The 24,684-nt window shown below is 41.5% G+C and overlaps 1 protein-coding gene across 10 annotated transcripts in view; it reads right to left on the bottom strand.

Moving 5' to 3' along the window:
* RALGPS2 (Ral GEF with PH domain and SH3 binding motif 2) overlaps positions 1-24,684 on the bottom strand; it is a 109,339-nt gene extending 84,655 nt beyond the window's left edge. For 2 of the 10 annotated variants that reach the window (XM_040072309.2, XM_040072306.2), the window contains exons 1-2: positions 24,596-24,684; positions 1,983-2,114 (exon numbers count right to left, since the gene is read on the bottom strand). In XM_040072309.2, the coding sequence (XP_039928243.1) occupies positions 1,983-2,039 (57 nt within the window). In that variant the 5' untranslated portion in view covers positions 2,040-2,114; positions 24,596-24,684. Of the gene's footprint in view, positions 1-1,982; positions 2,115-23,868; positions 23,976-24,105; positions 24,507-24,595 lie in introns of those variants that run through there. The other 8 variants (XM_040072310.2, XM_040072312.2, XM_040072307.2 and 5 more) reach the window with 8 other exon arrangements.

Here is a 24,684-nt window from a genome sequence, read left to right on the forward strand (position 1 = left end):
AGGGAATAGTCATCAATTCTTTCCCCCTTTCTCTTAAAAACATGGAAGCTTACAAAAATTACACTGAGCTACATGTGTTCCTGTTGAAAACATTTAGCAGGAGGAATTTTAGTGTTGTTTTTAAATTACAGTAATTCACATTTGCAAAAATACCAGACCCTGGGATATCATTCTATGAACATTTATCTACAAAATAAAGATTTTGCTTCCCTGCAAAATACAAATGTGGTTCGAAAAATTAACACTTCATATTGGTTTCATACGTTTCCTATACGGTTTTCACATTAAAGCAATACATCTGTGTTGTGAGCAATCACTTCCTCTAGCACGTAGATGCAGACCTAGATTCTATTTATTCATTCCTGAAGTTGTGTCAGGGGAGGTTAGGCTTGGGTATTAGCAAAAGGTTCTTCCCCCAGAGGGTGGTGGGCACTGCCCAGGCCCCCCAGGGAACGGGCACGGCCCCAAGGCTCCAGGAGGATTTGGACAACGCTCCCAGGGATGCACAGGGTGGGAGTGTTGGAGTGGCCAACGCAATCAAGGCCCTTTCTGACAGTCTGTGCCACTTCACTGCTAATGCAGCAAGCTTTCAAGGCTGTGGACATGGGTCCTTGAGAATTCAGCCAGTTAAAATAAAGTCATGTCCATTTTCAGGCATTTTTGTTATAAGGACATTATAAAGAAAATGCTTACTTAATAACTATGTCCACTTTTAATTAGATTTTGAAAGTACAATCTCTCAGAAAAATCTGCCTTTGAGAACACCACCAAGAGCTCCAAACCAGACATGCATTTTCAGTAACCAGTATGCTTACAGAAACATTTCAGTTACAAGTCCCCTTTCCTACTTCTTAGTCAAGACAGAAAAAAAAAAATACCACTTGCTTAAAGTAAACTCATGTAATTTTGCCAAAATATATTTTACCCAATTTTATCAGACATCACATAAACATTCAGGACTATTTTGCTGAGTAAAAAGGTTGCTTTCCTCCAAGAAAATTTTTCAGGTGCATGCCAAAAAATAGTCAATGATTCATGAAGCAATTATAAGGCGAGTTCAAGAATCTATATAAAAACAAACAATGGTCTTGGAGACTGATGCCAACTTTCTCAAGAACATTTGTGAAACTGTGGAGGAGATTTTTTGGTTCCTTTTCGTAACACAAGACTCCAATTTTCCTTTCACTTTGTTTGTGGTACTCCCCATTTCCATATGCAAGTGCATACCACACACAGCTGCTATCAAAACTCATCTGTAAATATGTAAATAAACAAAACATCTTTGGTACAGTGCAGAGATTCGAGAAAGGAAGCAGCTACAGTCAGGACTTTGTGGATCTCATCTCTCATGACTTTGTAGTGTTCTCATTTCAGCCCAAGCCTCTTTCTTAACAAGCAGATGACAAATGGAAAACTACACTTACATCAAAATAAGAGGCATCAGCAAATGAGGCCAGTCTCCACTGCTTGGCTGATGCACACACTCAACTCACAATCTGCTCATCTCTAGAGGGCAGAAGCTCTGATGGGCATGAGGGACCCCTACCTATGCCAGAATATAGTCCAAGACACAAAGGGAACAACTTTATTCCACAGCTGCTGTGTCAGACTGCCTCTCACACACACACAAGTACCTGTCAAAGAAAAGAACATTTCCCACCGGCCTGCCAACCCAGCTTAACGTGCAAAGAGCATCAATTCTTGTTAAAACTTGAAAAGAAAAGCTTCCTTGTCTCGATGCAATGGAAGAGAACATGGAAAAATGCAGCTTTGGCTATGGTATATGCAAGTTCATGCTCTATTTTGCTATGCCAAGTTCAGGACTTCACATTTTATTCATACTAAACTGGAGTGTATGGAACCAACACGCAGAACAAGAATCTGTTGGATGAGAGCTGTTAAAAGAAAAACTTACATTTTTGTGCACCTAAAGTAAAAATGGAGTACTTAGTGACTCAGTAACTGAGGTTTTCAATCCTTACCTCCGAAGCAGTAGCTGCAATATTAACACTGCTGGACTGTCCGTTCATCAGGTCCATACTGCCCACACCATTAATCTTCGGCCCTACATTTACAGCAGCAGCATCATCTCCAAGGCAACCGAATAACCATTCCTACAAAGAGCAAAAAGGTATCAGAAACCACATTCTGCAGGGGCTTTAATCAAGATTCAATGCCTAAGGTCCTTAACAAAAATAAAGGACTTCCAAAATGGCTACACCACTCTGAGGTCTCAGACTTTAGATTCTAGCCTGTATTTTAAAATTACCTACTTAAAACCAACACCAACAAGCAAAGGTTCCCTTAAGATCCATCAGTTACTGGCAGTATTGACTTACCATACTCTTTTCCTCTATTGTTTTCTCTATGCCAATATGTAAATATATGTAGTAGCCCTAATCAGGTGAGGTCTGCAACATTAGTTCATATATGAGGCTTTTCCTTTTATTACCAACTTTAAAACCTATATTCCAGATGTTAACTCTATTAGGTAAATTTAACAACGTATTATCCAATCACTTCCTATCTTATATGACTCTTCACCAGCTTCAAGGAAAAAATATTACATTGAAGGCAATTAAAAGTACAAATGGAATTTATACTTTTCTCCACAAAAGACCCAAACTACTGCTTAGTAAAAAACCCCCAAACAGAAAAAAAACACGAAGGAAAACTCCACACACTGACTTTTAATGCATCCTTGCATGAATACTATGACTTTCATTTCTGCAGAGAACAGGCTGCAAAGAAATTGAACCCTGTGGCATCCACTATAAATAAGGTATTAAGACTACCCAACCCCAAAGTGTTAACAGAGGAAAAATTGGTTTATGCTTAAATTAATGAGCTGTTAGTGCCCTCTAGTGTGAACACTATTATAAATCAGCTTCCACGGATCCACGTCTACAGCACTTGCGACTGCTGTTTATGAAATTCACTTTTGGTTTGTAGTTTAATTCAGAGCTATTGCATGGTCTGAAAATAAATGGAGAGTGACAGGTAACTGGGTAATTCCACATGACAAAACAGTATTACAGCTGCTCATACTTAATGCCTCTAAGGAATGAAGTAATCTTCAAAGCTGTATCTCCAAGTGACCCAAACCAAGTATGTCAGACAGACAAGCCTGGAAGGCAAGAAACTGCAATATTTAAATAAGAAAATTTCCTTTAAAAAAAGGTAGTATTTAAGCAATAAAATATCCTCAAAATTTTAAGTGGCACCGTAAGAATGCAATACAGAAAGGAAAGCAATGGAAGAGAACAATGTGGCAAATGTCAGTCAAACACTACAGCTTCCAGGTATTTCTGAGTATTACCAGTCCCACGTGAGCTGTGCTTCTGCAGTTCAGGACAGCCACCCACATTCTACCCTCTGTTGTTTTGGAAAACATGACAGAACTGCCTCATTCACAGGCCAGAGAATGCTACATTTCACTTCAATGTTACACTCCCAGCTCGTGTGCTTTAATTAACACTGATTCCTCCACTAAAAATGCATTCAACTGCACTTAAGCTTTAAGTTACAGACCACATAAAGGAAAAAAAATCTCATCTGTGGCTTCTGAGTGTCACCGCTGTCCTGTCCTTCACCATCTCAATTACCCTTCAGACTGTCCTGTGGAGAATTGCCAAATGCACAGCTCCCCAATGCCTCTCTCCTACGGCTTTTCCATTTACTGAAGGGAAAAGCACAGAAATAAAACTCTGATGTGTTACAAGTTTCATTTATGTAGTGACAGTAGAGGACAGAGGTATCACATCTTCAAAGCCAGTTTCAGCCCCCCCACATGCTCAAAATGGTACATTTATCCCAAAGTAATCTCCCCTGCTAAAAACCCCCTACCCTTAAAAATTTGGGTTGTTTTTTAACCACTGAATTTTTAAGGAAAGTTGACACTTTGGCTTTGTATGATACAGTTATGTAGAGTATGAGGAAATTGTGTAATCTTAAATTAAGGTTATATATTTGACCCACATTGGCTTCAATTGTTCCCCTTCCCCACATTAATCAGAGGCAAAAAGGGAAAGAATTATGGATGTCCTTCCGTGCAAGAAAAATTAAAAACCTTCTGGTTTTTGGAGGTTTTTTTTGAGGTATTTGGATGGTGCTAATTAAAAGAAATTATGCATATCATAGAAGCCTATGGAGTTGGCAGCTCAGCCTCATATCAACAAGAGCAAACTAATTCCTCTATCAGCAAATGCTAAAGCCCAGTTTCATCAATTATTCCTCTCACATAACCCACAGCCACCCACAGGAACTTCCTCCCCATATTTCCTGACCAACTTTCAGAGGATCTGACTGGAAGGTACAGCACTGCTGCAGGCTGATCCAGGTTTTCCTTTTCTACCTGGTTACTGTGATGGGAGTTGAGAGAACTCTGTCTCTTAGTTAGGTGTGGGACACCATCCCGAGAAGTGACATTTCTATGAGGGACACAAACACTGGTTTTTAATTTTTTTTTTTAATAAGTAGAAAATCACTTGGGAAAAAAACCCTCAATGCAAAGGAAACTGAGTTTACAAAATATAACATCTGCCATCAAGCTGTATCCTAACAAAGCTGTCCAAACAATGATAATTTTGTGCTCATTGCTGCATTACAAGAGCATGTCTGAATACATTTATACTTTTTCACACTTTGTGGAGATACAGTAAGGAGCAGAATTACTACTGATCTGCTATAAATACATATTTATCAACTTTAAAGTTCCAGGATTGGAAACTTTTACAATGTTCTCATGTCTAGCAGCTTCCAAAAGTACATCACCACTCCCATAACAAGAGTCACAGCAATAGTTTTGGTCTATGTGCCGCTTGAGACAAATATTCTGGTGTGAGGAAAAAATCCTCACACCAGAATAACTAAATCATTTGCTTCCTATACCATCCTTCTACTCAACACCACAATAATCTGTGAACAGCAATATCAGAAAGTGATCAAGAGCAGAGAAGTTCAGAGCAGCACAGCTGGGTCCGTGAAATGACTGGCACCACACTGTGACAGTGAGTCACAGTGTTCACTGCCTACCTTGTATATCCAATTACCAAAACTGAATTACACTGAGTAATTTCAACTTCCAGTCTGTTTCTCCTCTCCAATTTAATAAATGCCTTTGTGCTCAGAAATGAATTACATGTGGAACTGAGAGTGTTTCATATGATGCTCAGAATACCCAAGCATTTATGCCAACCTGAAGCCTTGACATACAACAATGTGGTATCTTCCTACTTAGTCATGCCATTCACAGTGTGCAGTAGAAAGGAAAACTAAAAATACTGATACAAATATTCATCAGACCCAATGAAAATATCTAGACTAATGCTGTGGTTTAGCCCCAGCCGGCAACTCAGCTTCATGCAGCCACTCGCTCACTCCCCCACACTGGATGGGGGGAGAGAATCAGCAAAATAAAAGTGAAAAGATCTCATCGGTTGAGGCCACTCCAAATGTCATCCCTTCCACCTTCTCCCTCCAGATTTATATTATTATATACATGGCCTTGGATAGCCCTGTTGGGGTCAGCTGTCCCGGCTATACCCCCTCCCAGTTTGTTGTGCACCCCAGTGTACCTGTGGGTGCGATGAGGAGCAGAAAAGGCCTTGACTCTCTGTAAGCCCTGCTCAGCGGTAACCAAAATATTCCTGTGGTATCAACACTGTTCCCAGCACAAATCCAAAACACAGCCCCACACTAGATACTGTGGTGAAAATGAACTTCATCCCGGGCAAAGCCAGCACAACTAAGCAGGGTGCGTTGCCTTCAGTGAGTTTCTCTGCAAATTCAGCCAAGGCTGCGCTGCTGATCATCCCCCTCCCGCGACTGACCTGCAGAGCCCCCCGAAGGGAAGGCAGCTCGGGGAGGACCAGCCAGGGCAACAGCAGCTGGGTGTGCCGAGCACAGCTGCTGCAGAGCCGACTTGAGCTCAGCACAAAGGGGAGCAGAGAGTGCCCTTTGTTTCAGATAAACAGCTCTGGCAGTGCAGCACATCAACTGATTGCATCCCAGCCGAGTGAATCAACTGGTGCTGTAAATGCTTCTGCTTTGTTACAAGTGATTGTCCCTGGGGTTAGACAGCAGCACGGGGGAGCCGAGACGTGCCTCCACAAAACCACAGAGCCAAGGAATTTCAGAGAGCTTGAGCTGGCTTCGGCCCACGTATTCCTTCCTGGTGACTGGGGACAGCAGCATCGTGACAGTGAGCATACTCCAGAGACCAGAGCGGGGCTCACTGGTATTGTGCTCTGTATACTGCAATTGCTGGATCTGCTAAGCGGAACTTGCATCTGCAAGTACACCCCATTTCAGTGTATTTTGTATCACACTACTAAATCAGAAACCCTCTGTAACATCAGCTGTATTCAAATGGATCATCTAGCATTAAGCACTACGCCCTCCATGTGTGGAATAGCTGAAAGAACCTGAGCAGAGAGTACTGAACTCTCACAGACGTCTAACAGAACACCGACTCCCTTCCACAGCAGATGTTCCTCACTCGCTTTGGATCAAACACTGTCCCAAAAATACTGCATAAACAGCATTTTAAAAGACAACCCTAAAATTACATTTGGAACTTCCTGCCCAGAACAGTACAAAAGCTTTGAGGAAACAAACACAGTGAAGCTTAGGAATAGCTCAAGAGTCAAGATGACCAATATCCTCTTTGTTCTTATTCATAATGTCAGTACAAAGTGTCATTTGTTTTGATCACAAATCCCCATTAAGAAAACAAAACTGCTTTGCATGGATCATCATTAACTATAAATGCAGAGTCACTACCAAAGGCTTCAAGGGCCAAAAAATTCTGCTCCAGACATAATGAATCTGAGCTCCTGGTCTAGTGGAAACTAGAGAGTGCAGGAAAACTCATCTTCTAAAAGGTAAAAGCTGAGACAACTGCTAAGAACCAACACAACCCACAACAAAAACCACTAAGAAACCAAACTTGCTAAAAAAAACCCCACAAAGCACACACTCCACACCAAAACGAGAACACCCAAGGAACATAAAAGCCCCACAATGAAACAGTCACCAAGGAGCGGGCAAAGAACAACAAAGGAAAAAACAAACTGCACCTTCCAAACGATATCCTTCGGTTTCACATTCCAGCCTCCAAAGTGGAAACCCACCCAAGTTACTGCACTGTACGAATAAAGACAGTATGTACAGATCCTTAAAGAAAAGAAATGAAAATCACCCAAAGCTATGCTTTAATTCAGTTTTTGGGAAGCATGATGATATTAAGATAGCAAAACTGATAAAAATAGTAACTTCCACAAAAGACATAAAATAAAAGCTCAAGCAACTTAATACTACTTTATTCTCCTGCAGGAAATTTATCGTTGAAAATAATAAAATCCCAGACCTAAAATCTCACACACTATGAAATCTCCAGACATGTGAATCTTGGCAAAGCACTGCCTGATTTACCACTAGTGAAGACTGAGATAAGACACACAAGAAGACATCCACTGGGTAAAGACCTGACAAAAACAGATAGGGGAGCATAATATTAAAAAAACCTGATTACTAGGAGTTATTAAATATGCAGTATCAATACAAATATTAGAACAAAAAACATTTAGAAATACAGGAAAGCAATGTAATATAGGACAAATAAAACTATCTGATGGACAGAAGAATGAAAAGAAAAAAAAAAGTCAATCATTAAAGGACTCTTGTAGCTGACTGCTGTAAAATCTCTGCTGTGAATTTCAGCTGGAAATGATGCCACTAACGCGCTAAGCATGAAGTAGCCACATGAGACCCAGATATTTGCATTAGTTATAGACCAATGCTACCTGCAAAACTTTGCAAAAGAGACACCATGCTGTACTCTATGCAGTTCTGGTCACCTTGCTTCCAAGAGGTTTTGCATAAAATGCATGCACAGAAGGGCTTGCAGATGTTCTGAAGACAGTGAAACTTCTCTCCTAAGCAGAACCCATGAGAGCTTAGTGTGCTTATGGCACAAAACGGAGATCTGCACAAGGACACATCTGCCATGTTTAACTATCAGGAAGATAAGCCAGAAGCATATAACGCAGATAAACCAGAAGAATAAAATCCAAATTTTATGCTCAAAATCTGAATAACACTAATTGGGTTCTTGAACAGTTTTCAGGCACCATCAGTGACAGCAAATATCTCATAACTGCTTAAGCTCCTGCTGGACTCCTTCCTGCCAGAAACGGTGTCACACGATGCTGCAGGAGCGGCACAGCTGACCCAGTGACACAGACTCCTGCTGGAAACTCAGAGCACTTCCGTGCTCACACAGCTCACTTCTGTCACACATACATTCTCCCCCCGAAGCATCTGTTGCACAACAGTCACAGCAGTATCAGCTGGTTAAGCTCCAAGACAGATGAAATTAGAATCCACGGAATAGCAAGAAAGGGAACAAAAAACTCTTTCATTAGTTTTGACACAGAAGTTTTAAATAAAAAAAAAGAAGCTTCATTTAAATATGCTCATTTTAATTTAGATTATCTTTTTCTGCCTTAGAAAAGGCTTTACCTGTCAATTAGGTAAAATTATTACTCTTTAAGAAGACACTATTCACAGAGCACTTTCACTATAATTCGTTCTGAATAAATCTTATTGCTGCTTTTACGTACCTCATTCCCCAAACTTTGGGAATGGAAGGCGGCTGGGAGAGAAAGAAAAACGAGAGAGAGATAACATTAAGATAACAGCAAGGCTCTGTCTCATTCATATCTTGGTTTCCAGCTATCTAGGCCTCTTCTCTGTGGTTTTCCAGTAACCAGCGCTCTCCTCTTTCATCTCAAGAACTGGTACGACTTGTAGCTCCCATTTCCTCGGATGAGATAAAGAAAGAAAAACGAAAACTGAAAGCCAGAATAGCCTTCTCCAGGGCTCAAGTTACTTATTTACCAAATCCTATTACAAAATTCAAACCATTAACTCAGTCTGTCATCGACTTGCAACAATCAAGAGGTTCAGCTCAAAATGGAAAATTTTCCAGGTTAGTTACACACAAATAGGAAGGAGATCCTTACCGCTCTGACTTCCACCACTCAAAAGGAGCTTTCCTCAGTGGACTGACTCAGGGCCAAGACTTAACTGGGAGCTATTCTAGCACAAGGCAACAAATTTTAGTCTGAGAACTGGTACACAGCTGCAAGCAGTGGCAGATCCGGGCCCTCACAAAGGCATGAATCAAGCAGAAGGATCATCGCAGGCAACAAATGAAGTAAGCCAAAAATGTGAACACGTGTAGATGCTATTTAGGTTTAGCCTGAGGTCGTAAGGGGTTGGCTTTCTGCTAACAAAAGGCCTCTCCAGCAGGGTCTGAGTGTTAAAAGACAAAATGTAGGTGCACTAAGACAATAACTGCACAAAACCTGAAGAACTCTCTGCTCACAAACTGCTTACAAATCATCAGGTCCCTGGCGCTTCTTCCTTCAGAGAGCACCAAGAAGCCTCTGTTTGTAGTTCTTGAGAAAAAGGCACAGAAGAAAGTTTTATTCCTTTGGATCTGCCTTTTACTTGGCAATTGCCACCACAAGAGCAGAACTCTGAACTTATGAGACATCGCTTGGTTTCCTTTCCATATGTCAAAAGAGTAAGCAGTAGGGAATTCTTTTAGCACAGAAAATCCATCAAAAGTGTAAGGTTCTACCTTCCTCATCTCCCTCCCATAACTAAAGCCAACCCAAAGTTTAACCTCCGAGCAAAATTTGTTTTCATCCTGAAGAAGAAATCCAGGTTTGCTCAGTGAGGAACCAGAGGAGAATCCCTCCTTGCCCCAAAGAAACAGCAGGAGAAAACATAACCTAGAGACATTTCTGAAAGAAATATTTATTTTCAAGAATAAGAAGTAAAAAGATGGCAAAGAAAATAAAAATAGGATTTAAACTAGAAGCAATTATTTTTTATTAATTAGGCAGTTCTATAAGACAATAACCTTTCCCCAACTGGATTTCCCAAGACGTCCACCACAAAGCCACAGAGTTACCCATTTTGTTTGCAAACAAGAGGAGCAGTAAATGATTAAGGTCCTCTTGATTAATGCTCAGTTTGCAAAGTGTTATTATGGCTAAGAACTGCAGGCACAGTATCAGTGGAATTAATAAAGGAAGAACACATCTGTGGACACCATTCTGAACAGGGAAATCATCCTTAACAGCATGTAACAGTAGAGCACTGAATGCTGCTAACATGGACTTGAGGATCCAAAAATTCTTCTCAGAGGTACTTAGACCCAGTTTTGCTTTGTTTGAGGATAATACAAACAACACACAAATAGGGAAGAATTATTAAGACTGTGCATCAGCAAAAATATCATATCTTACAGTGAAAAGTCTCTAGAAGTTCTTTCTCTATTCCTAGCTTTTCATTATTATTATTTTCAGTAAGGCAACATAAAAAATGTCAGCAGAAGGCAGACTTGAAGAAATCATTGTAATGATCTGCAAAGGGATCCATGCAGGTGGCATGCCTTCTCTCAGAAAAGAAAGTGTTTCACAGGAAGAAGACTTGGGAAAAATACAATTTTATGTACAATGGCACACTTGTAAGTTCTGAGACAGAAAAGACAACTGACAGCCTGAGCTTTGTTACTGCAAACAGGCTACAGGAACTCTGACACCATTCATATGCCAAAAGCACATGTAGGGAAAAAAAATTGACAAAAACTAAACCCTACACATCACACAGGGATGGAAAGAAAACTCAAATTTCCATGCCCACTCCGGTAGGCATCAAGCGCTAGAGTCAAAATTGCGAACACCCAAACCAAAATTAAGATGATCAAATCATCCTAGGACAGATTTTAACAAGAGAGAAATGAGAAAGTCCCAACTGCTGCTGAGTAACAGCCTCCAAATCCACAGAATTAAGGACTTGGTACATCCACCAGCCTTGACTGAACCCTTGTTTTGCAAAAAAGATTGACATTTAAGGAAAAGAAATCAAAACTCCTTCTCTTTGGAATGCCTGACTTTTTCACTCAGAAGAAAATACTGTCGAGAGAACATTTTACTGTATTTCTTTATTAAGCCACTAATAGACACTAAGGACCTTTCTCAAGGAGGACACACAATATCTTAGTCTGGTCTGAAATTCAGCTTTCAGAGAAATGAGTACACCCTTTATCAATAAAACCTGGGATACAAACACTTCAGCAGTGGTCTCTATAATTATTCTTTTTTGAACATCATGCATTGATACGCACCGTTGCTATAGAAATGGTGCTAACAGGAAAAAACCTATCAGCCTATGAACTGCCAGTTTGGTATGATGACTATTATGGGAAACTGCAGAGACATTTGGGGAAGAGAGCTGGATCTTCTGCCTCTGTCACTATCCTCTGCATCCATTTATGGAAGTGTGTCAAGCCCAGGGTAGACAACTTCAGCGAGCAAACAACTCACAAACTAGTTACTTATCAATCAGAGCATCCCACTCACCTCTGTTCCATATTTCTAACTCCCTGTGGAAGGGCCTCACACGAGAGAACAGATAAAGACCCAAATACCCATCATTTAATGTTGAATCCCTTTCTCCACCCAAGATCACTCAGCAACTGGTGACCACCAAAGCCATCTGCCTAATAAAACATGACAGAAACCTAGAAACCAACTTAATTCAAATACAGGACTCCAACAGCCAGAGAGCCTGACCATTCACCACTGATGCACTCGAAGGGCCTGAATCTGTTGACCAAGAATATGTTTGCTCCAACTGAATTCAGAGTGAATGTTTTCATGAAGGAAGACAGTGTATTTTTAAGATGGTATCAGACTTTTTTCCTTGTTATCAAAATAGAAACTTACAGTAGACCACAGGGCAATGGAGTCTCTTTAGACACTCAAGGTAGACAAGAATTTATTTGAAGGCCTGAAATTCTGGTAAAACCAATTAATGTTTGTGCACTAACAACAGCAGTCCAGTCACCAGAAAAATCCCAATGTGATTTCAGGTAAATGGGCAGTATAAATGAGAGCCCTGCTGGAGCCATTTCTAATCCATCTATCTACATTATTGATGAAAGGAGACGCCCTAAAGAGAGGATGACATAATAAATACCTACAGAACTTGTGTAACTGATGTAGAATACAATGCTTTCCAGAAGACATCAAAAAGACACTGAGATGTAGCAGCACAAGCATTAATTTGAAGAGCACAGCTGGCAAAGAGTAAGAACTAGCTATACAAAATCATTTGTATACCTCTAAGGGCAGTAAAGGCAAGCCTTAAATTCTTGTTACAAAATCAGGAGAAAGACACTGCAGGGGTAAGGCTAATGACATGCATTTGATACAGACTGTCAAGAAGGATTTTTAAGATTATTCCAGCACTATGAATTCAGCACAGTATGTTCACAAGTGATATCCTACCCAACTACTTGGATATTTGAGCTACTCAGTGGATGACTGGATAATTATCACTCACACGTATCCTTATGCTCATGAAACACAGCTGAGTCCATTTCTGCCAAATCAATGAAAGCAGATATTAAAGACTGATTTAAGTGCAGATACGTGCAAGCTGGAAACTTGGGTCTAAGGGTAATGGCAGAGATATCCTGTACACAATATAGTTGTGACAGATTTGAAGGAAAATTATATTTTGAATGTAAACTACTGGTTTACAGCAGATAACACTTTCCTTTTAGGGAAATCATGCCATTTGACATTCATTTTAACTAAAAACAGAACAATATTAATAATTCTGTTAATCTTTTAACTGATAAAAAGCAAACTTAGAATGCTATAATGCAAGAAAGTGCATGGCATGACAGGGCAGGCTATCACAAGCAGGGATATAAAACCCATTGTCATGTGACCACAAGGTGATGGCGACTATCTTTAAAAAGCTCACAGATTAAAATCTTCCCCAAAAATCCCCTATCCTCTACTTCACTAATACTAATAGCCAAAATCTCTAATCTTAGCAAAATGATTGCAAAATGCTTTGCTTTCCTATCCAGGTTCACCAAAACCATCACAGTGATAAAGTAGCACAAAGTTTGGGGAAATCACAATTAGAAGAACTAAAGCAAAGATCCTCAGATCCTAAGACATCTACCAGGTAAGGAAGGATTCCTATTCCCTGGCAACTTCTGGCAGGAAATCCTGAAGGAAATTTTGCACAAACATCTTTTTTCCCTCCTTTTGCAGAGAGGACATCTTCTGGCCCAGAATAACCAACAACACTGGCTTTTGCTAAAGCAACAGACATTGGTCATTCTGGACAAACCAATGGAAGTGAATTCTTCATCTCATCTAAATGAAAATACAACACTTCTTTGAACCCTGCCATGCCCTGTATTGCTGACTTAAAACAAAAAACTTGTAGCTTAGCTAAGACAAGTATTTTTCCTCTCATGCAAGATTCATCTTGAATAGGAGGGAAAAACCATGAAAAAATGGCCATGACTAACACAGAGAACTGAAAGGGTCTGAGCAATTGTTTCTAAATATTTGGAATGAGTAGCCTAAGTTACAGTTTGGACAAGGATTTGATGCTGCTTTGTCATTACTGTCATGAAACTGTCCTTGTTCTGGAGGTACAGGGAAATCTGTCAACATTAGAAGGATGAGTGGATGCTGCACACCAAAGAGGGAGCAGCCTTGCCTAAACAACAAAAATGCCCCAGTGAAGAGAAAGCTGTGCTGGGAAGCAAACTCAGCTGGGAGAGCATGACAGGGAACCCAATTAAATATATACGTGTGTATATATATATATATATATATATATATATATATATATATATAAATGAAACTAATTAAGAGCTTTCAGTATTGTCTCCAAGTCAAGATCGTCCCTATCACCAAACTAAAAAAGCAAAATACAAATTAGTAATGCATTTCCCCATTCTGTACCGGCAGGAAGCAAGTTGCCTCTTACCCGCTGAAAGAATGGCTGGAAAAGTCAATACCTTGGCTGCACTTCGAAAACACTTTAATCTTTTAGTTTCATGGTTCAGCTTGCCAAGTAGGGGAGGTTCATGCTGGTCCTGCTGTTATTTAAACATAAAAGAGAACCAGCCACATCATAAATAGGGCATTAGTACCTTACAGCTGAAAAAGCCAGCCACAACATGGTTAGTGTGTTTTGGCAGGTGAGATTTTTGAAACAGCTTTATCACTCAAAAGCAAAGATATTTTAATGACCTATACAAATTTATCTTTCACTACCTCCAAGACAACAAAGAAAAACTACCTAAGCAAGAACAGGCAACACAACTACCAACTGAAATGCAATATTCATACAGGGATTTACGTGGCCCTTCTGACAGAAGAACCTAGTTTGTTCACAAACAACAGAGCAGGGTTTTCCAGAAGAGCTGTGTGTGGCTAATAAACACCATTAATCTGACTGAGCTGGCAAACATCAGACAGCAGGGCTGCTCTACCAGAGACTGCTGCACAAACCAGCTCCCTCAATGACAAATGAAGCCAGTTCAACATCACAACCCTGGGACCCAAGCACATACTCAACCCAGCCCCACAACCAAAAGAGGACACAATTCACAAGTGGCATCTTCAACCTAGGCAAGACTCCTTTATTTCTTCCATGATATGTTCTCTGATTTCAAATATTGTTACATTAAAAATCATCAGCTCCCTCACTGGAGAAGATGCTAATTATGAATTCCAAAAGACAGCAATTTTTTCCTGTAAGCAAAGCACTTCTACCCACTTTAGGAGAATCAGAAATAAAGAAAAAGCCACAAAGAAACAGTGATCAGCAAATCTAATGATAAGATCATAGAAACACACCCTGCTGCCCTGGGGAAAAAAAGATATCCAATTCCATTAATGGGCTGGAACGGAATAGGGAAAGATGACACCAGAGAAAGAGACAAGCAACAAAAACTTCAGTTGCTGAAGTCCATCACTTCTCCTCATCTTCCCTCGCTCACTTCAAGTAAAATCAAGAAGATATCCATGACATTCAGTAGCAGACACAGAAATCTGACACCTGAAAGCAACACAGAGCTCTGGCAAATCCCAAGGCAGCAAGGGAAGCCTGTCTTTTCCTGGTCTCTGGAGAGATCTCACCTCTGTCCATGTCCTTTAGCTCCACTACTGCCTGGTTTTGTTTTCCATTTAAGATTATTACCTCATAAAAAGAGACAAAGAAAAAGTAAGGAAAATAATTTCCTAAGTCAGGAAAATAAGAGTTACCTTTAGGAGAAAAAAAAAAATAAAACAAACAAAAAAACAAGTAAAGCTGAAATAAGGCTCTTAACACTGCTACAATATACCTTTGTTTACAAGTGAGGGAATGAACAAAAGTTTTGTGGGTGCAATAGCTTAGCAAGAAGTCTCTTATGTTTGTCTGATAAATAATGCAAGGAGCTATCTTCCCTTTTTAGCAGCATCACTTAACAGATGCCAACTGGATTTCTACCTCTGTCTAACAGTGCAACACAAATACACCTCTGAATTGTATCAACATACAGATCTGCACAAGAGACTTCACATTTTCCAAACCTACCCTTTATAAAAGACTTTGGCCTCAACAACGCCCTTTCAGTTAATGTCTTTACTGTCTTATAAGTGATACAATTCAGATCAAGAATTATTCTTCAAAAAAACCACATCAGCCTCAAATCAACAGGGCATATTGCTTACTCCTCTTAGTTTAAACATGCTTAAGAATTCATACCCGTTTTGCATAGCTGCTAAGTTTTTCTCATAAGCCCTGACATAATGTCACCTTAAATACTTCAAAATTTTCTACTGTACATTAAAAAAAAAAAAAAAAAAAAAAAAAAAGCAATATGCAACAGCAAAAACGTGGATATTTTTCCCCCTCTCCCTCCCAGTTGTACGGCGTTCGCGACCAAAACCAGAAAAAAATTAAACAGTTCCAAATGCTGGTCTCTGACAGTTTTAGACCTCTCTACTTAAGAAACCCACATCCCAGAATACCAGCTTATCCCCAGCTATAGAAATACCTCTTTGAAGATAAATTAAATTGCCTTATCTGAAACATGAACGAGGTCCTAATTGAAGAAGCCTTCCCACCACTAAGACAGCTTCAGAAAAGAGTCAAGACTGACTTCTCAGAAGCATTAAAGGCAAGTCACAGCATGAAATACAGTTCAAGTTCTGTCATCACACAGACCCTATCCACATTAAAAAAAAGCCAACGAGTTAATTAAGTACAAGGGCAAGTCATTACATGCAGGCACCGAGGAAGCTGCACACAAGCAGGTCCTGGAGCACTCCATCTGCTTACCTGCCATTCCTCAAAGGTTAAGAAATACTGTACCTCAAAAGTAGCTTTTTTCACTTCATCTTGCTTTAACGTGCCTTCAGCTTCGTAAAACACTGTACCTCTGGCACCCATCTCCAGTGAAAACTTATCAAGCCTTCCTTTTTGTTTCATCTCCTGGCTGCTATTTGGTCAATATCATTTTCCTCTCCAAATTCCTTTAAAATTATTCCAGGTGGATACTTGACCACTTTAACAGATATTGGCAGTAGAGCTAAACAATCTCCACAAATAAAATCATTTTTTGCCAGCATACCTACAGCTACCTAAGGGTTTAGAAGATAATCAAAGAATCACAGTTTCATACTGTGATTAGATTTGCTACTGCTACCTTCCTTTGTCCAATGTAACACAACAGGGACTTGTTTAAAGCACCATTAAAAACTTAGCAAGGCATATCACTAGGAATACCAAAACCTATTATGAAAGAGCTACCTGGCAAAATCTGTACAAAATAAATCCAAAAAAGGTCCAGCCTAGGAGGGAAAAAAATCCCCAGAAGAAGATCATAAGAAATTATGTATCATCAACAGAGCAAACAACCAGCATCGGATGGTGAGCAAAGCAGTTTTCAAACACAAAGTAGCAAAAATATTTCTACCACAGAGGAACATTCGCTATTACAAAAATAACACAGAAAACAGTTTCCTAAGAAACCACACACCTGACACCCTCAGTGAATGACATATTAAAAGGTAATAATAATAAAGCCTTATAGCTAGGTAATGTTTAACCTCATTTTATCTTAAGGCAGACCTGCAAGCACCAGGTTTTACCCACCCTCAAGTTTCAGGCTGCCCACTGTCCACCACACTCACGTCTCTCAGAAGCAAAGGTGTGTAGCTAAGAAGAAATCTTGCTAGTACTTCAGTAATTTTGCACTCTGAGCTCCAGAAAATACTTGCAAATCACTTCAACTGCATGGAAGGACTGAACTCAATGGATTCTACTCTTATCCATTACTCTTTTCCAAAATGCCTGTTGGCATACTTCTGTAGAAGTCTGATCAATAATAACATCAAAATTATTTAGAGGTACTTACCAGACAAGCCTGATGACTAATGCCTAAACAAACTGGTCAGTCTAAAAGTACATGACTAATATTCTAAAAATAAACGAGATAGCTGCCACTAGTCAGGTAGACTTACCAATAAAGCACATGGGAAAAGTGTCTGTTGGCAGAGTGGTCTGAACCTGCCAGCAACTGCAGCACTGTTCAGGTGCCCTTTAACCACGCAGGGAAAGTTAATGACATGATAGTGGGAGAGGAAGTACAACAATTATGAGTCATCCACACAACCATGTGCTTTATCAATACACTTCATAATATAAAAGTTACTAATTAGTGACAGCACAAAACAGTGATGCAGTAATGGGAGAGTGAGCAGCTTGAATCTTTGGACCTTTTTACCTTTTATTCACCCAGCACTTAGAATTTATGTGCATTTTGAAATCCACAACAAACACACAGGAAACTATGCAATGCTACCAGCATTCTAACACCTCTCATCTGCTAACTGCAGATGCTTTTGGAATCCCCAAAATACTTCACAGACTTCTGGACACGATCAGCTATATTATCAAGTTTCCACCAACACCATCATCACTCTCACTTTACCAGCCTACTGTAAAAGATGCAACAATGGGAGAGTTTAGCTGTAAGCAAAAGGAACTTTCAAAAGTGCCACAAGAATCCTAAAGCGCCTCAAATTTTTCTGCATAAAATCTGAAACAAAGTTTATTCCAAGCCCCCAGACTTGCACACCCAGCTAGGGACACAAGTGTTATTTGATCCGCTCTTGATTTCAGCTCGTTTATGGCAACTTGATTTTATACTTGCTAGTCATCCCCACCACTAATGTTTTTTCCTGTTCCTTTCCCTGCCACAACATTAGCCCAAGATTTTGTACAGCTGAAGTGAACAGTTTGGGGGAACTATCAAACTAATAAACAAGGCAAGAAGGAGGGGGAGAAGCTTCATTCCTTAGCTGGGTAAGCTCCCTGATGCAGTTCTCTCTACTGCATTCTCTCTCTGTTTCTGCCAGTACAGGGTGAGAAGAGAGCAGTCAATAAATAAGCTGCCTCACTGCACATGGGGTCACAACCTAATTCAATTACAAACCCACTTAGATTAGTTACAACCGTGGAGGACCCCAAAGCCAGCAAGCAAGCAACAGAAATTCAGAGCAATTAGAAGATTACACAAACAACCTGGCAACAAAACAAGCAGACTAGAAACAACCATTTACGGAATTTATAAATTTGAGTTTTACACAGAACTCACAAGTCTATCTGAACTTACACACCTCCTCAGACAAATTCATATGTGAAGCTAATAAAGAAAAACAGTAATTTGAGACCAGCTTTTCACTGGAGGCTTCTGCCTGCCTACACATTAATCTGAAAAGGATATATCACAGCAGAAAATGTGTTTTGTACTAGCCCTGTTTATTCACTTATTGGTCTGAGTCCAGTCACTCTGTGACATTATACCACTAATTCTAAAGCTAAATGAAAATATAATACTATAGTCCAGACAATTACCCCAAACCCTGGGCACATTCATAATGTGATAAAAGCAATCCAATTTACAAACTACATTAAGATAACTTTCCTCAGGATCTCTGCCAGTTTCATCTTGCCACTATCATCTAAGAAATACACCTTCAACTTCTGAAAAAGATCAATATCCTTCTTCTCCAGCACAATCAATCTGAGACCATTTCAATGAGAGCAGATTCCACGGTCCACAAGCTGTCGCTTAATGAATAATGAGGAAGGCACAAATCAAACAGCTTTTAATGCCACGCTACTACAGCAATGGTCAGAGCATGAACAGCCAGACCTAGGTCACTTCAGACTTAATTGATTGCTGTCAACAGCACAGCTCCATTAAAGAGGAAAAGAGGTGACATACATATCCCAAAGCGTCAGTGCCACTGAGGCAGCTCCAAAGCCAGCAAAACCTTCTGCACCGCATTCTGCATCCAAATCACTTTAAAATGGAACTACAGCACGAGAGCCAGGGTATCTCAAGCTCTTCCTCTGCAAACCCTGTTACCCATTTCTTCTCTGAGCACTTCAGCCCTCAGACAGCTGATGGACACACAGGACAAGCAGTGTAAGTCAAGAGATTCATGAGTTCCAAGAAATTAATAAATTGGGCCAACCACTTTTTGGCAGAGGAGCTTATGGAAAGCTCAACAATCAAATTCCCTCACTGGCAGTTCTGCTTATGCCTCGGGCATGCTGGTTTCAACTCCTTACCTGACCCAGGCTTGCTATACTTCTTTACTTGCACTAGGAACTACAATACTATCTAAAACCAATGGGAGGAAGGGCAAAGATGATTTCCAGTCAAATTTTCCAAATCTAATCAGTAGAGCTGGGGGTCTCAGCCTTCCAAAGACTTAAAAAACTTATTTTATTGCTTCAATATGATTGCTAAGAACAAGTAATAAATGTGAGTCACCAGAGGGCACTAACACTTCTACCAAATGGCAAATGCAGCCCTCCAATTAGGGAGGCTGATAATTACATCCACATCATCCTGTATATTTTATCTGGATTGAACTTCAGCCAGCTTGTTCTAATCCATGTTCAAATCTCAACTACATACTGATGAGGCATTGAGCTACATTAGCTGTTGTGGTCACACTTGAAATACATGAGAGAGACTCACAGTCTCCTCAGACAGACCAGGGAAAATAGGGCAGGCACATGTTCACACACAATCTCAGGCTTCCCTTGCCTACAGAACCTGTATGTACCTCTAAATACAAATGAAATTCTGAAACAGGCATGGAGAATAAGCCTTAAGTCCTGCATCTCAAAGAAACAGAATAAATAACTATTCTTAAGAGTTTGAATCAAGATCTATCCTATCATAAGGGGCTGCAAGCAACATCTGACTGCAAAAGAGAAAAGGGAAAACTTCCCCATGACCATCAAGCAGCAATGGATGTGTTGTTCTCTCACGTCTGGCATCAAATCAACCGCCATGTTACAGCTTTAATCTTTAACAAAGGAGGCTGCTCCTTACCACTGTGAAATAGGCAGGTTTTTAAACCACAAAAATGATGCTCAGGAGGGGCTGATAAGAGAGTTTCTTGATATTCCAACCAAGCAGCTCTAGAGCTTCTCCGTGCCAGTCAAAGGTGTGCACTGCAGCACAGCCAGGGAGTTTCTGGGGCAGGAAACCTTGACTTGTTAATGCAGTTGATAAAAAGAGCCAAAACACACCCGAACAGTGCAGACCTACAGAAATAAGGGCAAAGCCTCCAGGCCCTGCAAGGTACACTGCTGCTTCTTTTCCCAGTTTTACCTAACTGTCATTCTTGAAGTCATGACTGCAGGACAACAAAGACATGGGAAGAGAAAGGGAATCCTACCCTTATGAAAAAGTACACCTTACGCATCCAGCTGTTGTTTGTCTGTGCTGAAGTTACTGACATGTAAAAAGTTACAGTGACAATAAGGCTGGGGTAGGAAGCACTCTGTGAGCAAACTCAGGAGATCTCCATGGGTTCAAGAAAGACACCACCTGTGCCATATAACAGTCTACAACCCAACTCCCCTGTGGGGAGTTTTGAAAACACCAGCTGAGAGTGTACTAGAGCTGTACACCTCAGAGCAGCAAGTCCAGGAGAGTAAAACCCAGCCTTACATGAAGGTCAGGAACCTGCATTTTAAAGTATCCTGTGGTGACTCACTAGACTTCCCAGCATTTTATTTGCTGTACTGTAAGATTTACCCAACAGGTCACACTTTCGAGACAAACTCTCCTATAAACTGAAACACAGACTGGGAACAGCCTGCCTCGGCCACAAACTGGTTCAGTGTCTGTCATTTATGCCATCCTAACCTCTGAGCCACAGCACTCCAGCGTTCAACACCACACCACAATGCGTGATACACCTCCCTGGTCTGGACTTCGGGCCAGCCTCTCCCCATCCCTTCACCTCCTCCACAGCACACAGCTCCTCCTGACTGCACAGAGCCACTGTTGGGAGCTCTTCCACACTTCACCCTGCCTTGCTCCAGCTCCCGTCTCAGGCCCCTTCCTGCTGGGCAAAAGCCCAGGTGGGACCAGCTTGCCCACAACTAGGACTCCAATGCCATTCTCCCTAGAATCCTACAAGGTGTGCACGGATCTTTGAAAAGGGAAAAGGAGTTGCAGTCCCACATCCATATGTTCCAGGGGACTGAGCATACAGAGAATCTACTTAAAACGCTCAACTGCAACATCAAGATACGCTCTCTTCAGCAGCCTTTTAAAGTGATTAATTCATAAACAGACAAAACATGAAGCCCACAAAGCTTCTGTTCATGCAGTAACTATGACACACACACATCTTATATTAAAAGATGATTCGTACTGCAGCAGTTCCAGGTATTTAAATGCAGAGGTTTTTAACAGAAATGTATACTCATTATTTTGAAAATACATTTCTAAGTATGTTTTCTAACAAGAGCTGTAAACCAACACTTAGAAGATAAATATATCATGCCTTTGGTGGCTTATGCTTTGGAAAAATGCAACCAATTACACTCCCCACTCCTAAAGGATATTTTCTACTCTGTTTTAGTTATTGAATGGAAGGAGGAGCTCAAATGACTCAGCTTCAAGCAAATATAAAGGAAAATATTAACCCTTAATCTCAATGAAAAAAACAGTGGAACAAACTGATTAAGACGGAGGTGTGGCTTGTCAATTCAAATCTTTTAATATTCAAACACATCAAGCAGAACATTAGCACACTATGACTGCATTACTTTTCTGTACAAACAGTCAATTTCAAAAATCTAAGTTTACAGTAGTAGTTGAAGTTAAAGTTAGCCCTGTATCTTCATTCTTATTCCTTAGTGCTAAGCAGCATAAAGATCAATAAAACATCAAAACATTGGCATTTGTAATCTACAGCCACCAGGCAAGACAGAAGCGTGAAAAGGAAAAGACCTCTCCAAAATTCTCCATGAAAGCCCCCACATTTCTACAGGAAAAAAAAAAACAAAAAAACCCCAACCAAACAATACCCACTGGCAAATGAACAGGATAACCTCATGAAGGGGGTTTTCTTGAGGGGAGGGGCATTGTATCCATTGGGCTGAGTTAAACATTTCTTATTAAAATGCAGCAAAATAAATTACAAGGTAGACTGTTTCACAAGGGGGCTCACAGACACCAGGGGACTGCTGTACATCCCCCACATGAATTCACAAGTGCTTGGCCCCCATCTCAGCCACGCCACACCAGCATCTCAGCGCAAAACACACCCCCAGCTGTGCTGGGAGGAGTATTTAATTCCAGACTAGCCGGAGTGTTCCTTTACATGCCGCCCAAACTCCCAACACAGACGTCACCAGAGGGCACCCTCTCAATTCCAGTGACCCAGCTTTAACCAGCTTCTGAGCAGGACTGCAGACAGCCCAGGAGCAGGGATGTGCAGAGGCTGTGGAAAGCAGGAATAGCTCTGCTTCTGCAAGGACTTTCCTTAAAAAGAAAAAAAGTCTCATCATAGAAATTAAAAAAAAAAAAAAAAAAGTGATTTACTTATATAGCCCAGAAACATAAAATACTTTCCAGAGTAATCAGGGACATAACTAGAGGAAAAAAAAAAAAAAAAAGTCACAATTATCAACTTCTGTGCAATGTTTTGCTGTAGCACTTGGTGGTGCTAACTCAGTCCAGCTGTTTTGGCACCCATGTGGATCATATCAACTCCCCAAAGCAGGATGCAAGGCAGTACAGCTCATGCAGAGGTGCCTATGGAAGTCCTCTAGCTCTCCTATCAGATACTACACCTTACAATAATACATGAAAAAATGCACGAGTAGTTTTCAAGCTTTGGTCCATGTATTATTTCTAATGCCTTGTCAAGAGTTAATAATGTTTTAAAACAAACACCTGCTAAGTTGAGGTTCGTTAAATAAAATTACGCACAACCAGTAAAACATGCAATAGGTTTATATACCAAAAAGGGTCTTGAACTACCAGTTTGCATGAACAGAATGTTATTCCCATTTTGTTTAGAAATGAACACCACCACAGTACAACTACAATGAAGTCAGCTGCAGAAGCAAGCAGTGATAAGAGAAAATAATCATTGTGCATCCCATGTTTTCCAATCCTGAGAAAACCAGAAAAGCTGTAGGCCTATCAAATACGATTGCCTGGTTATCCACCGATCCCATTTGAAAAGAAAGTCTCCACCTCTTCTAGCTATCTGTGATTGCTAAGCTCCTTAATTCAGCAGAGGCACTGAAGGAGGGGTGCAGGAATCAGACCTGTGCAAAAGCACCTATTTTCAGTAGAGGGATCTCTCTCCAATAGTGTCAGTATAGGAAACATGCAAACAGATATACATGTCCACGGAATTTCACCAGGCCTGTAACTACTATTAAACCCACAAGGCAAGTTACTCCAAACTACTACCTGTCATCACAACTCATCGAGGTTTGAAATATATCTACGGAATTGCTTTTCCAGCATCTGCTGCCAGAAGAGAAATCATGCTAAACATGCCTCATGTCTAATAAACAGCATCAATTTGTCCATTCTCTAAAGCACATTCCCGTCTACTGGAAGGCAACATGCTCTGGAATTACCCTGGTTTACACGAAAGTGGTGCGACGTGGTGTCCATCCCCTGCTTACAGCCACTGTCCACGTTGTGTCTGGTGTCCCCATCCCTGGGCGCTGCCCTGCCCCTCGTGCCCCCATCCCTGGGCCCATCCCTGGGGCAGGACCCATGGATAGCGGTATCTCGCCGCCACAGCCTCCGCTCCGCCCCGGCCGCCCTCCGGCCCCGCGGTGCCCCACGCGGCTCTGCCCGTCCCCACGCACCGACAGCCCCGTCCCCGGGGGCTCCACAGACAGCAAAGGTGGGGTGTCCACGTTATAACCCACTCTTCAGCCCCGCAAGCAAGCAGCGGGGGGCCGACCATCTCTCCCCAAGCCCCGCATGCCTCCGTCCCACAGCCAGGCTGGTGCCCCGCCGCGTACACACCGGCGACAGGGGGCTCGGCTCCGCTCCCCGCCACCCCCGTGAGAGGAGGAGGAGGAGGAGGAGGAGAGGAGAGGAGAGGAGAGGAGAGGGCGGCAGGTGGGCGGCGGAGCCCCGGGGGGGCCGGGACCCTCCCCGGATCTGGGAGGGGACGAAGCGCCTCCAATCCCCGGCCGGCAACAGCCCTGCAAGGCCCGGCGTGCGAGCCGGGGTGAAGCCTCTTTTCTTCTCTCCTCCTCCTCCTCTGAAGAGCCGGACAATGAGCCTCGCGGAGGCGGGCGCCGGCTCCCTCCTCCTCCTCCTCCTCCCCGCCGCGACAGCGCAGCTCACCTGCGAGAGGGGGGATGGATGACGGCGGGGCGGCCGCTCGCAGGTGCTGCCGGAGGGGCTGCGGTGTCGGCGCGGGTCCGTGCGCGCCC

This window comes from Hirundo rustica, chromosome 9 (assembly GCF_015227805.2).
Source record: "Hirundo rustica isolate bHirRus1 chromosome 9, bHirRus1.pri.v3, whole genome shotgun sequence".
Lineage (NCBI taxonomy): Eukaryota > Metazoa > Chordata > Aves > Passeriformes > Hirundinidae > Hirundo > Hirundo rustica.